The sequence below is a fragment of the Nicotiana sylvestris genome, chromosome 9 (genome assembly GCF_000393655.2).
Source record: "Nicotiana sylvestris chromosome 9, ASM39365v2, whole genome shotgun sequence".
In the NCBI taxonomy this organism is placed as follows: domain Eukaryota; kingdom Viridiplantae; phylum Streptophyta; class Magnoliopsida; order Solanales; family Solanaceae; genus Nicotiana; species Nicotiana sylvestris.
The window spans coordinates 47,315,323-47,330,388 of record NC_091065.1 but is presented as its reverse complement, the minus strand read 5'-3'; the positions used below and the strand labels follow the sequence as shown (position 1 = coordinate 47,330,388).

The following is a 15,066-nucleotide window of genomic DNA, read 5'->3' as shown; positions in this document are numbered from 1 at the left end:
TTTATATTAGTAATAATAAAAAGTAGTCATTAAAAGATATTCATAAAATAAGGGAGGATTTCGCTAAAAATAAATAAATATAAACAATACAAAATTTGCAGGGTCCTCCAATCTTATTTATTTATTTTAAAAAAAAAATATTTAGATTCCGGGATGGGCCATTTAGTAAATTTCACAGTCCTACCTAATAGTTTAATAACGCGTAGTATTTTGGCGCATATTTAATAAAGTTATTTTCTTAAATACGGGTGTGCATTTATGTAACCCAAATCCCGATCTTGACGAAGTCAAAATGCGTCAACAAATCACGTGTACACTGGTTGTGACGTGGTTCGAGATGCGTTTTCACGACGTTGCAATTCTTGTATAAAATAATAATAAGAATAATGATAAAAGCGGTTTAATGCTAAATTTGCATATAAGTTCTTAATTGTTTAAAAATCAGGTAAATAAGCCAAATATAACAGTTGAGCGACCGTGCTAGAACCACGGAATTCGGGAATGCCTAACACCTTCTCCCGGGTTAACAGAATTCCTTATCCGGATTTCTGATTCGCAGACTGTAATATGGAGTCATTCTTTTCCTCGATTCGGGATTAAATTGGTGACTTGGGACACCCTAAATCTCCCAAGTGGCGACTCTGAAATAAATAAATAAATCCCGTTTCGATTGTCCTTTAATTGGAAAAAACTCCTTCACCCTCGCGGGTGCCGGAAAAAGGAGGTGTGACAGCATGGTTATCTACTTGTGAGGTTCGAGTTATCGGCATATTGGTGAGTTATTACAGCTACGAGTAAAGAACATAAGTGGTAATTTGAGCAAAGGCATTGATAAAGGTGTGCTATAGTTGACCTTATTGACTCATGTTCAGGATTTGGGAAGATTCAGGATTTATACTTCGTACACAGGTGATTTACAAGGGAAGTGATTTAGTTGGGTGCTTCATTAAGATGGGTGTTCATGTGCCAGCGGAGCCCTGGATTTGATTATATTTGGGACCAAGCTAGGGTGGGTGACTCTCGACAACGGTCCTAGTGAATTCAAAGGTTAAAAATGCGGTGCCTAAGGATTCAAGACCACAGTATGGTTAAGAATCGAGCTTTTGTAGTAGGTTATGATAAGAGGCTCAGAATGTTCTATGATGTTTTCGACTTGCAGTGTAGCATTAGGGAGGAAAAAGAGAAAAAGACTTCGGATTCGTAGAGGAATTATCATAATGGGTGTATCAGTTGAAGATGCAAATGTGCGTGCAAGGAGAGTATGAAACGGTTCATGGGTTTGGAGACAATGTGGTCTTGTGGAATAGGGTCACTCAATATGAGTGAGGATTTAGGTTGGTGATGTAAGGAATGGAGCTATTATTATCTCTAAGGCAAGTTAAGGATTAATTAGAAGAAGTTAGATTGGTTAGCCATGGTTGAATTGGCATAGTGGTGGTGGTACGTGCGAGGCTCGACGACCGCCGTAATTGATTTTATTTGGAAATTTTCAAGTATTATGGCATGTTATATGTAAGTGGATTCCGGAAGGGTTATGGTGGTTCAGACCACAACTTGAATGTTCTATGGTTATGCGAAGTTATTCGTGTTTTGCTATGGTTCTCTTGGAATGAGTTAAGTAAAAAGGCAATCGGACTATAAATGTATAAGTTTGGTGGAATTTTAATATGCGACGTGGTGTTGTCGTCCTCGATTGAATGTGTTAAGTTCATCAATGTTATGATCTTTTACAATTCTCCTTTGGGGCAGGATATTGTGAGATAGTATTGGAGAAGCGACTGTCAGAGATCGTGGGGTGCGTTGGTTCAGGATTGAATGGGTATTTCTAATGCTGACGGCTTGAGAAGGAGGATCATCAGAAAGGATTGAAGTTAGTAGCAATCTATCGATTCAAGTGCTGCAGAGATAGATATTGATCTAAGGCAACAACTGGGAAGTAAAGGATGAGGAAGGACATGTGGGAAGTGTCAGGCAGTGGTCAAATTTCTAGAAGGCCAGGTGTAAGAAGCGAAATCTGAGTAGTTTCTTAAAGGAGTGAGTTTGACCAAAGTGGGAGAGTGGCAGAGTAGCATATGGGTTCAGTGGCAGGATAACTACACACCTTGAGAAAACGTTTAGAGTGATTTGGGAATTTTAGTGGACGGTAATTGGGTCCATGGGCTTAATTTGAAATATTGGCTATTATACGACGAGAGATTGGATGCAACAGAAAGGGAGTTGCTTGATACGAAGAAGGATGCAATATAACTTTGAATTGGAAGATATTGTCGCACATGTAGTTGGTGTCCATAAGAAGTTAACAGACTAGTACATTTGGTGAATGAGCACGGGCTCAGGATGGATTATTGATGTTGTAGTGATTGTACCCCGTGCAACGACGTTGGAAGATGTCAGCGTGTAATTTCCATAGGTCGGTTATCTCCTGTGAGAAGGTTAGTGGTCATGTAGTTGGCGAAACTTCTGCGAAGGATTTTACTGACTATTCAGTAAGAAGTTGAATATGTGAATGTTGCTAGAGATTTAGAGTGTTCAGGAAATGCTAAAAGAAGGATTTCGAGGAATTTGGAGGGTTGGTTGTGTAAGGTAATGTCAACAATTAAGAAAGAATCTTGGTTGGTTCCAAAGTTGTGTAATAGTAGCTTCAAGCTAAATGGGAAGGTCCCACCACCTACGATTAGGTTGCATGGTTATCTACTTGTGAGGTTTGGGTTATCGGCGTATTGATGAGTTATTATAGCTACGGGAAAAGAGCATAAGTGGTAATTTGAGCAAAAGAATTGATAAAGGTGTACTATATTTGGCCTTATTGACTCATGTTCAGGATTTGGGAGGATTCAGGATTTATGCTTTGTACATAGGTAGTTTACAAGGGAATTGATTCAGTCGGGTGCTTCATTGAGATGGTGTTCATGTGCCAACGAAGCCTTGGAGTTGATTATATTTGAGACCAAGCTAGGATTAGTGACTCTCAACAACGGTCCTAGTGAATTCAAATGTTACAAATGCGGTGCCTACGGATTCAAGCCCGCAGTATGGTTAAGAATCGAGCTTTTGTAGCAGGTTATGTTAAGAGACTCAGAATGTTCTATGATGTTTTCGACTTGCAGTGTAGCATTTGGGAGGAAAAAGAGAAAAAGACTTCGGATTCGTAGAGGAATTATCACAATAGGTGTATCAGTTAAAGATGCGAATGTGCGTGCAAGGAGTGTATGAAATAGTTCATAGGTTTGGAGACAATGTGGTCTCGTGGAATAGGATCACTCAAGGTGAGTGCGGATTTAGGTTGGTAATGTAAGGAATGGATCTATTATTATCTCTAAGGCAAGTTAAAGATTAATTAGAAGAAGTTAGATTGGTTAGCCATGGTTGAATTGGCATAGTGGTGGTGGTACGTGCGAGGCTCGACAACCGTCATAATTGATTTTATTTGGAAGTATTCAAGTATTATGGCATGTTATATGTAAGCGGATCCCGGAAGGGTTATGGTGGTTCAGACCACTACTTGAAGATTTGACTGTTCTACGGTTATGAGAAGTTACTCGCATGTTGTTATGGTTCTCTTGGAATAAGTTAAGTAAAAAGGCAATCAGACTATAAATATATATGTGTGGTGGAATTTTTATCTGTGATGTGGTGTCGTCATCCTCGATTGAATGTGTTAAGTTCATCGATGTTATAATCTTGTACAATTCGCCTTTGGGGCAGGATATTGTGAGATAGTATTGGAGAAGCGACTGACAGAGATCATGGGGTGCGGTGGTTCAGGATTGAACAAGTATTTCTAATGTTGACGGCTCGAGAAGGAGGATCTTCAGAAAGGGTTGAAGTTAGTAGCAATCTATCGATTCAAGTGCTATAGAGATAGATATTGATCTAAGGCAACAATTGTGAAGCAAAGGATGAGGAAGGACATGTGGAAAGTTTCAGGCGGTGGTTAAATTTCTAGAAGGCCAGGTGTAAGAAGCGAAAGTCGAGTAGTTGCTTAAAGGAGTGAATTTGACCAAAGTGGGAGAGTGGCAGAGTAGCATATGGGTTTAGTGGCAGGATAACTACACTCCTTGAGGAAAAGTTTAGAGTGATTTGGGAATTTAGTGGACGGTGATTGGGTCCACGGGCTTAATTTGAAATATTGGTTATTATACGATGAGAGATTGGATGCAACAGAAAGGGAGTTGCTTGATACGAAGAAGGATGCAATATAACTTTGAATTGGAAGATATTGTCGCACATGTAGTTGGTGTCCATAAGAAGTGAACAAACTAGTACAGTTGGTGAATGAGCACGGGCTCGGCTCAGGATGGGTTATTGATGTCGTAGTGATTGTACCCCATGTAGCGATGTTGGAAGATGTCGGCGTGTATTTTCCATAGGTCGGTTATCTCCTATGATCAAGTTAGTGGTCATGTAGTTGGCGTAGCTTTTGCGAAGGATTTTACTGACTATTCAGTAAGAAGTCGAATATATGAATGTTGCTAGAGATTTAGAGTGTTCATCAAATGCTAACAGAAGGATTTTGAGGAATTTGGAGGGTTGGTTGTGTAAGGTCATGTCAACAATAAAGATAGAATCTTGGTTGGTTCTAGAGTTGTGTAATAGTAGCTTCAAGCTAAGTGGGAGGGTCCTACCGCCTACGATTAGGTTTCATGGTTATCTACTTGTGAGGTTCGGGTTATCAGCGTATTGATGAGTTATTATAGCTACGGGAAAAGAGCATTAGTGGTAATTTGAGCAAAGAAATTGATAAAGGCGTGCTATATTTGGCCTTATTGACTCATGTTCAGGATTTGGGAAGATTCAGGATTTATGATTCGTACATAGGTGATTTACAAGGGAATTGATTCAGTCAGGTGCTTTATTGAGATGGGTGTTCATGTGCCAGTGGAGCCCTGGAGTTTATTATATTCGGGACCAAGCCAGGATGGGTGACTCTCAACAACGGTCCTAGTGAATTCAAAGGTTAAAAATGTGGTGCCTAAGGATTCAAGCTCGCAGTATGGTTAAGAATCGAGCTTTTGTAGCAGGTTATGATAAGAGGCTCGGAATGTTCTATGTTTCTTTGACTTGCAGTGTAGCATTGGGGAGGAAAAAGAGAAAAAGACTTCGGATTCATAGAGGAATTATCACAATGGGTGTATCAGTTGAAGATGCGAATGTGCGTGCAAGGAGGGTATGAAACGGTTCATGGGTTTGGAGACAATGTGATCTCATGGAATAGGGTCACTCAAGGTGAGTGCGGATTTAGGTTGGTGATGTAAGGAATGGAGCTATTATTATCTCTAAGGCAAGTTAAAGATTAATTAGAAGAAGTTAGATTGGTTAGCCATGGTTGAATTGGCATAGTGGTGGTGGTACGTGCGAGGCTCGACAATCGTCGTAATTGATTTTATTTGGAAGTTTTCAAGTATTATGGCATGTTATATGTAAGCGGATCCCGGAAGGGTTATGGTGGTTCAGACCACAACTTGAGGATTTGAATGTTCTAGGTGATGAAGTGTTTAACCTATTAGTGGTTCAGGAGTTGTGATGAAATTCTGGCGCTATCGCATATTGGCATGTTAGGTGCAGTGAGCGGTATGAAATTTGGAAGTGAGGATCAAGGTTGAGGTTCAGTGTTGACAAAGATGTCACGAGCTTAGATGAGCAGGAAAAAGGATTTGGATGTTTAAAGTAAGCTGGTACTGTCTTCAGCGTCACCTGATATCGGTGTTTCTGTATGAGGCTTTGCATCTTGGTTACGGATTCTTGATATGGTTTACAACATTAGTGTGACCTGTGGTATGGATGTGCAGACTCGTTATCTAGTGCGGAAGGTCGTGGGAGCGTATCTCACGGGAAGATTGTATAAGTGTGACATGTAGTCACTTGATTGATTGAAGATTTAAACCAAGTCTGAAGATTATGGTAGTACCACTAATTTGAGAATTTATGCATGGAGGTCACTCGGTTTATTGGGTTGTGGACTGTGGAGGCTTACTCCGGATATGAGGGTTGTTCTTGTGAGTCATGGGAAAAGGGGTTATTATGGATCCTTGAAAGGTTATTAGCCTAGTATGGTGCAGCCAGAATCGGCTCGAGGTCGATGAGTGGATTTAAATAGGAATATGGGCTCTATATCAGGCCAGATGTGTTCATTTCAGCATAGCACTCCTTATGGAGGAGTATTTGAACGTTGGATGTTATCTCATCATCGGCTATTTCATGTAATACTATATTGTGACGTATAAGTTGTGAGGCGGCTTGATAATTTTCTTATATGTTGAGGTTCCATGTAGCGATGGTATTATGTGAGCAGGATAGCTCTTGAGATTCAGATCATATATCACACCTCAGTTGTGCTTGAGTTTTGTAGTGTATGACGCTATCTATCTCCCCAGGGATTGTATTATGCACTTAGTGTGCTTGTGGCTGATATTCGGTATTTGGTAGTAATGATCACTCTAGCTCAGTATGTATCTCCTTATATAAATTTATGTGTGGATTGGGTGGCATGCCGCCATGGGTATGTTGTTTGGATCGGGTTGCACGCCGCAACAGAGTGATGTTGGGTGCGATCCCCTATATTCTATTTTATGTGTTTTGTTTCCCATTTTTTTCGAGGAAGGTTTATAACACCTTTTCAGTTGTTTAATTAGTTGCGTGAGTTGAGTAGTCCCTTCTAGAGTTCGATTTCCTTATGTATCACGTTCAAGTTTGTGGACTATCGACACATTTTGGCATCATATGAGACTTTTGGTCATGTATGAGGTGGCTTATTGCTTTTGCATCTTGTACTGGGTGAGATGAGATTGTTGGATCTAGGATCAGTGCGATCAGATTATATGAAGTATATTAAAGAGCAAATACCATTATTTGGTTCAGAATGAGGTAATGATTCTTGTCAGGAGTATAGACTCAACAATTTGTTGACTCGATAGTTGATTATGAATTTCTACACGTCTCTTCCGTCGTGGAGGTAGTGTAAAAGTTGAGACAAGACTTATATATGTCATGAGGTACGTGGGAGCATCAGATTTGTGGAATTTCGGTTATCGTTATCAGAGGATGTTGTTATGGCCATGAGAGTTATGCAGTGCAAAGTATGAATTCAGCAAAGGTATGAAATCAGGTATCGGTGCATCGTGTAGAGATTGATACGGTGTTCGTAGGTTGGAAGTAGGCTTGGCAGGGAATTTTGAGTGTTGGAATTGGGTTCTAAGCGTATCTACTTGAATAAAAGAGAATATCTTTAGATTTGCTCGAGCTAATGTGCTCAACTGAGTTGTGATAGCACAGGTAGGTGCACGAGGTGTTAAATAGTGATTTTGGACAACACCAGTGCAGTTATTAGCACGTTCGAGGATGAAAGTATGTTTAAGTGGGAGAGAATGTAATGACCCGACCGGTCGTTTTGAGCCCTAGCGCGTCGTTCAGCAGTTTGAGGCCATGAGCAGCTTCACTTCAGGTATTATGACTTATACGCGTGGTCAAAATTAAATTTCGAGAAGTTCGGAGTTGATTTGGAAAGAAAATTCTCATTTCGAAAGCTTTAAGTTGGCATAATTGACTAAGATTTGGATTTTTGAGTAAACAACCTCGGAATCAGGATTTGAAGGTTCCAGCAGGTTCCTATGATGATTTTGGACTTGGGCATATGTCTAGATCAAGTTTTGGATGACCTTGGGAGCATTTCAATGCATGTTGTGGAAATTAGCATTTTTGGAAGAATTTCATAAATTTGGGTTGAAGCGCATTTCAGTGTTATTGATGTCTGTCTAGGATTCTGAGTCTGGGAATAGATTTGTTTGGTGATTCTGGTATTGGGAGCACGATCGGATGTGGATTTGGAAGTCCGTAGTTCATTTTGGAGTCATTTGGTGAAAGTTAGAAATTTGACCGGAAGTGGACTTTTTGATATCAGGATTGGATTCCGATTCCGAAAGTTGGAGTAGGTCCGAAGTGTCAAATATGACTTGTGTGCAAAATTTGAGGTCAGTCGGACGTGATTTGATAGGTTTCGGCATCAAATGTAGAAGTTTGAAATTTTAAAGTTCATTAAGCTTGAATTGGAGCGCGGATCATGGTTTTGGCGTTGTTTGATGTGATTTGAGGCCTCGAGCAGGTCCGCGTTATGTTATGGGACTGGTTGGTGTGATTGGACGGGGTCCCTGGGGCCTCGGGTGGATTCCGGGTGGTTAACAGATTGAAAATGGAATTTGAGGAAGGGCTGAAACAGCTGGGCTTCTGGTGTAACTGCACCTGCGTAAAGAGAACCGCAGGAGTGGGAGGGGACTCGCAGAAGCAGATTTTGCTGGGGAGGCATGGACCGTAGATGCGGTCAAGCTTCGGAGAAGTGGGACCGCACCTGCATGTGTGGAGCCGCAGATGTGGAGTTGATGGGCTTGGTGAAAGACCGCAGAAGCGGTAGTGGGGCCGCACTGCAGAACCGCAGAAGCGGTCAAGTGACCAAATGTGAGAAAACGCTGGAGGCAGTGAGGTTTCTTTAAAACAGGAGTTTGGCCATTTTCATTTCATTTTCCTCCATGGGAGTCGAACTAGGAGCAATTTTGGAGCTCTATTTTCACCATCTATGTCAAGGTAAGTGACTCCCACCTATTGCAAGTGAAATACTTGGATCATATATGGATTTAGACATGAAAAATTGTAGGAACTTGGCGATGTGGTGGAACAACCTAAAAATTGATATTTTGGATTTTTACCACGAATTTGGGCATGAAATTGAGAGTAAATTATATATTTAAGCCCATGAGGTTATGGGGAAACATTATCTTTGAAAAATTTCGGAATCCAGCACGTGGGCCCGAGGGCGATTTTGTCAACTTTTCGAGCGGAGTTGGGAATTGATATAAATTTAATTGTTATGAGTGTTTGAGTATATATTTATGGGTTTTCTCAATTATTGACTAGTTTTGGAGCATTGGGCATCGGGTTGAGTCGTCGGAAGGGCTTGGGAGCCAGTTTTGGAACTTCGGAGCGAGGTAAGTCTCTTTTCTAACATTGAGGGAATTGTCCCTATAGGTGAATTAATTGGATATGTACTTCTGTTTGTGGGGGATACGTACTCACGAGGTGACGAGAGTCCGTGCGTGGCTACTATTATGCTTAAGTCCGGGTAGTCAAGGAACCAAAAACACGCTTTACTTGAAATAATTGTAACCTTATTGACAATGTAAATTGCTTAAATCATAATGAAATGGTAAATGATTTTCTAAAAGAGTTAAACTTTGTTTTTTGACTATCTTCATCACTTGAACCACTACTTTCAGCCTTAAGCACCAGGTTCTTTTCCTTTTTGGGCTCTCTTCTTTCACTTTCTTTCTTTCTTTTCATCTCGTATGTTTTCAGATTACCAATCAACTCATCTATAGTCAGAGTCTGTAAATCTTTAGCTTCAGTGATGGCATTTACCTTACTTTCCCAAGACCTAGGTAGAACATTGAGGATTTTCCGTACAAGCTTGTCTCTGGGAATGACATCTCCAAGTGAGTGAAGCTCATTTATGATGGAGGTGAATCTGGTGTGCATATTTTGTATGGATTCTTCATCCTTCATCCTGAAAAGCTCATATTCAGTGGTGAGCATGTCGATCTTGGATTGTTTGACCTGAGTAGTTCCTTGTTTGTAAAGCTTCCCATATTTCTTTGGCAGTATCACAAGCTGATACTCTGTTATAATCATCAGTTCCTATGTCATACATCAAGATTTTCTTGGCACGATAGTTCTTTTCTACAGCTTTTTTGTCAATGTCGTTGTACTCTTTTCTCCCTTTAGGCGCCATTGGTCCTGTTTCTTCAAGCTTCTTCATGGGAACATATGGACAATCACAAATGATGTCCCACAGTTCTGAATCTTCTGCCATCATAAAATCATGCATCCGGGTCTTCCACCGGCCATAATATTGACCATTGAATCTAGGAGGTCTATGGGTTGATTGTCATTCTTCAAAGTTTGGTGGAGCAGCCATTGAGATCCTTCCTAAGTGTTAGCCTGATTGGAGAAACCTGCTCGGATACCAATTGTTAGTTTATATGAGTCCACCAAACTATAGAGTACCTGGTCCTCTATGAGATGATGTTTAAAATGCAGTAAAGACTGAAAGTAAAGAAGGCAAGAGATTTTCTACGTAGAAAAATCCCACACAAGGGGATCAAAAAACCACGACCTACTCATGTAGGCTTTTAACTCTACTAACTTGCAATCTCCCTATTACAAGCCACTTTGCAAAAACCCTATTGCAAAGACTTCAAACTAACTTGCGATGCAACCACCACAAGCCACTCTATAACTATCCTAGTTACGAAGGCTTTAAACTTATGACTATTCCTAGTCACAATATAAACTCAGAAGTTTACGAATTTTGGTTTGTTCCTAAGACAACGCTTCTAAGAAAGAAAACTAGGAATTACAATGATGAACAAATAACAAGATTACAACTCAACTACGGATGTACATAAACTCATTAAGAAACTGATCCTTAGTGGAGTTGTCTTCTTGTTCTTGACACACCAGTGACTTCAATGTCGGATGAATACTTTTGTTTCTTAAGAGAATATCACTGAATGCACGAGAATGGTGTGTCTTGCACCAGGTTATTTTATCACCAAAGTTAGCACAATGGATAGTGATGGCAACTCTTGGTGTACGCTTCTTCCCAATGAGAAGTGACTGTTGTATTGTCTGCACAACCACTTCTGGGCAGTTGTGTTCCAGCTGGACAGTGGACTCTGTACTTATGTCAGGACACACTAACGGACCAGGTCCTAGTTGTATTCCTCTTCTGTGACAGTTGTTAGATGGTCACTTTCTTCTGCTACGTTCTAGCTGTGTATTTGACTTGTACTTCTGTTAGAGAACCCAAAGGGAGCAGGTCCCTGTTGTGTTTCTCTTTATATTGATTTCGTATAGTCACAGACTTGTGCTTGTGTCGGAGAACCCTAAGGGACCAGGTCACCAGGTCCCTTTTGTGTTCCTCCTTGTGGTCATTCATCCATTTGCTGATTTTCAGACTTCGACTAGGTCACATGAAATGTATACCCTGTGGGCCAGGTTCTCTATCTGGTTTTTCATGACAAGTTTGTTAGATCATCAAAACATAAAAGGCATAATGCCAAGACATTGAAAACCCATCAGATATACTGTGCAACAGTATCCTCTCCTTATTCCTCATAGCTTTCCGAAAGATTCTTGCCCATTCAACTAGTCAAGGAATTACATGAGTTTGAGAAAACTGATCTAGCCGACTAGTTAGCTGCACGTGGAAACTGGAAAGATTGATCTTGTGAGTGAATACCGTGAGCAAATTTGTGAAATTGCTATAGCATATTATCTTCAAAGCATGGATGGTTCTCATGCGTTGTTTGACCACTCAACTAAAAATTAATAATTGCAGAAGTGCACTAATGGCCCACCAACATATTCAACCTTTTAGTTTCTGATGCAAAAATGCTCTTCAATGATTGTCTAATTGCAAAAGTAATGGTGAGAACGTTCTTTACAATCATATAGTTTTAACAAAAAAGAAATACACAAACAAAAAAAAGAGTCGTTAAAGAGAGAGAGAGCTCTTCTGGCATCGAAGATGAAAACAATCGACGGAGATACTGATGGCGAGAGTAGGTGAAGAAGACCCTAAGCTGGGTTTTATTTTAGAGGTCGTTTGGTATAGTGTATTATAGAAAATAATGCATGCGTTAGCTTTGTGTATTAGTAATATTTTGTTTGGTACACTTTTTCAATCTATGTATAACTAATACAAGCATTAGTTATACACTCTACTTGGTATTATTCTATGTATAACTAATGCATAAAAAACCATGGTATTCTATGTATAACTAATACAAGCATTAGTTATACACTCTACTTGGTATTATTCTATGTATAACTAATGCATAAAAATCATGGTATTAGTAATACCAAGGGTATTAATACATGCATTAGCATGATTAAAGACAAAATTGTCCTTAAAGTCCTTTAAAGCTAAAAAATAATAAGGGTATTTTTGTAAACAACTAATTTATTTAAAAGTTGTGCAATGCATTTTAATTTTTAATACACCATACCAAACAGTATATAAAAAATAATCTCTGCATAACTAATGCTTGCATTACTAACCCATACATTACTAATCTTTGCATTACTAATACACCATATTCAACATTATTCTTATACACCCTACCAAACGACCCTTTACTGTGCTATGTTCATTGCACTAGGAAAGGAACCGTTAGTTTTGTGCATCTGTTTGGGTTTGGTGTTAACAGAGACTAAAGGTGCTCAACTTATATAAACTTAAGGGACAATAAGTGCTCAAGATAATATATAAAAGACAAATTTAAACTTACCCTCAAACATAAGGGACAATTTTGACTAAAAACTCACAACAACAACAACAACAACAACAACAACAACAACAAACTCAGTATGATCCCAACAGGTGGGGTCTGGGTAGGGTAGTCTGTATGTAGACCTTACCCCTACCTAATGCAAGTAGAGAGCCTGTTTCCAATAGACCCTCGGCTCAAGAAGGGTAAGAAGAAGAGGAAAGCAAGGAAGGAAGAAAGAAGAAAGAGAAAAGAAAAAGAGAGAGATAAAGGATAAGTAGTACCAAATAATATCAATAGGGAATACAATACCTGAGACGAACAAAACCACATAACGTAATACAAATCTAAGAATATGAAGGGACATGCATGCTACTAAGACTATCGGTGAACAACTAAAAACTACCCACTAACCTTCTACCTTAATCATCGACCTCCACACCCTCCTATTAATGGTCATGTCCTCAGTGAGCTGAAGCAGCGCCATGTCTTGTCTAATTACCTCTCCCCAGTACTTCTTAGGCCTATCTCGACCTCTTCTCAAACTCTCCATGGCCAACCTCTCACACCTCCTAACAGGAGCATCAATGCTTCTCCTCTTAACATGTCCGAACCATCTCAGCCTTGACTCCCGCATCTTGTCCTCCACGGGGGCTACTCCCACTCTGTCCCGGATAGCTTCATTCTTAATCCTATCTCTCCTGGTACATCCACACATCCATCTCAATATCCTCATCTCTGCTACTTTCATCTTCTGCACATGGGAGTTCTTGACTGGCCAACACTTAGCCCCATACAGCATAGTCGGTCGAGCCACCACTCTATAAAACTTACCCTTAAGTCTTGGCGGTACATTCTTATCACATAAAACACTGGAAGCGAGCCTCCACTTCATCTTTACCGCTCTGATGCGATGTGATACATCTTCGTCAATCTCCCCGTTACCCTGGATAATAGACCCGAGATACTTAAAACTCGCTCTCGTGGGGATAACTTGAGCATCAAGCTTTACCTCTACGCCTGCTTCATGGGTCCCCTCACTGAATCTGCACTCTAAGTATTCTGTCTAGGTTTTGAATCCTTTAGACTTCAAGGTCTGTCTCAAAACCTCCAACATCGCATTAACTCCGCTTCGCGTCTCGTCGTCACATAGACGATGTCGAATTCTATGAGTAATATCTGCCATTTCGCTAATCTCCCTGTGGGCATAGGCTTCTGGAAAATATACTTCAGTGGATCCAAGCATGAAATGAGATAAGTAGTATATGATGATAGATAATGCTTCAATTTCTGGGTCACCCAAGTTAGGGCGCAACATGTCTTCTCGAGTTGAGTGTACTTAACCTCATAGCCTGTAAACTTCTTGCTGAGATAATAGATGGCTTGCTCCTTCCTTCCTGTAATGTCGTGCTGCCCCAGTACGCAGCCAAACGAATTCTCTAGGACCGTTAGATAAAGAATTAACGGTCTTCCCGGCTCAGGTGGAACCAACACAGGTGGATTTGATAAATATCCTTTGATTTGGTCAAATGCTTCCTGACATTCTGCCGTCCATTCTACCGCAACATCTTTCTTCAGTAGCCGAAAAATGGGTTCACAAGTTGCTGTGAGTTGAGCAATAAACCTGCTGATATAATTCAACCTTCCCAACAGACTCATTACTTCTATCTTGTTCTTCGGCGGTGGCAAATCTTGGATGGATTTGATCTTTGACGGGTCCAACTCAATGCCTCGCCGACTGACGATGAATCCCAACAGCTTTCCAGATGGAACACCAATGCACATTTGGCCGGGTTGAGCTTAATATCGTACCTTCGAAGTCTTTGGAAAAACTTCCTTAGGTCTGCTACGTGGTCTTCCTGATGGCGAGCCATGGTTTTATGATGTCAAGGAATACCTCAGGATGGGGATATACCCGGAGCAGGCCACCGTAGATTAAAAGAGAGCCATTCGGCGACTGGCAAATGGATTTTTCCTCAGTGGAGGAGTTTTGTACAAAAGAACACCATATTTGGGATTGCTAAGATGTATAGATGCTAGTCAAGCCACGATAGTTATGACAGAGGTACATACTGGAGTTTGTGGGCCACATATGAGCGGATATGTATAGGCGAAGAAGATTCTTCGAGCAGGGTACTATTGACTCACTATGGAGCGCGATTGTATCAGTTTCATGCGGAAATGCCATCAGTGTCAGATACACGGAGATCTGATTCATTCTCCGCCGACAGAATTGCATACAATGTCAGCACTATGGCCATTTGTTGCCTGGGGCATGGATGTTATTGGACCTATTGAGTCGAAAGCTACCAACGGTCATAGGTTCATTCTGGTGACCATCGATTATTTCACTAAGTGGGTTGAAGCTAAAACTTTCAAGTCGGTAACCAAGAAGGCAGTGGTAGATTTTGTTCATTCCCATATCATCTGTAGATTTGGGATCCCAAAAGTGATCATCACGGACAATGGTGCTAATCTTAACAGCGGTTTGATGAAAGAAGTATGTCAACAGTTCAAGATTACACACCGTAATTCCACACCATATCGTCCCAAGGCGGATGGAGCAGTTGAGGCAGCCAACAAAAACATAAAGAAGATACTTCGGAAGATGGAAGAAGGGTCCAGACAATGGCATGAAAAGTTACCATTGGCATTGTTGGGTTATCGCACTACTGTTCGTACTTCAGTAGGTGCAACTCCTTATTTGTTGGTATACGGAACTGAAGCAGTGATACCGGTAGAAGTTGAA

At 40.5% G+C, this 15,066-nt stretch overlaps 1 protein-coding gene across 1 annotated transcript in view; it reads right to left on the bottom strand.

Moving 5' to 3' along the window:
- The window catches only part of LOC138877535 (uncharacterized), a 70,391-nt gene extending 56,888 nt beyond the window's left edge, over positions 1-13,503 (bottom strand). The window contains exons 1-2 of the mRNA XM_070157149.1: positions 13,426-13,503; positions 12,864-13,383 (exon numbers count right to left, since the gene is read on the bottom strand). Coding sequence (XP_070013250.1) covers positions 12,864-13,383; positions 13,426-13,503 — 598 coding nt within the window. The remainder of the gene's footprint in view (positions 1-12,863; positions 13,384-13,425) is intronic.
- Positions 13,504-15,066: the final 1,563 nt, after the last annotated feature.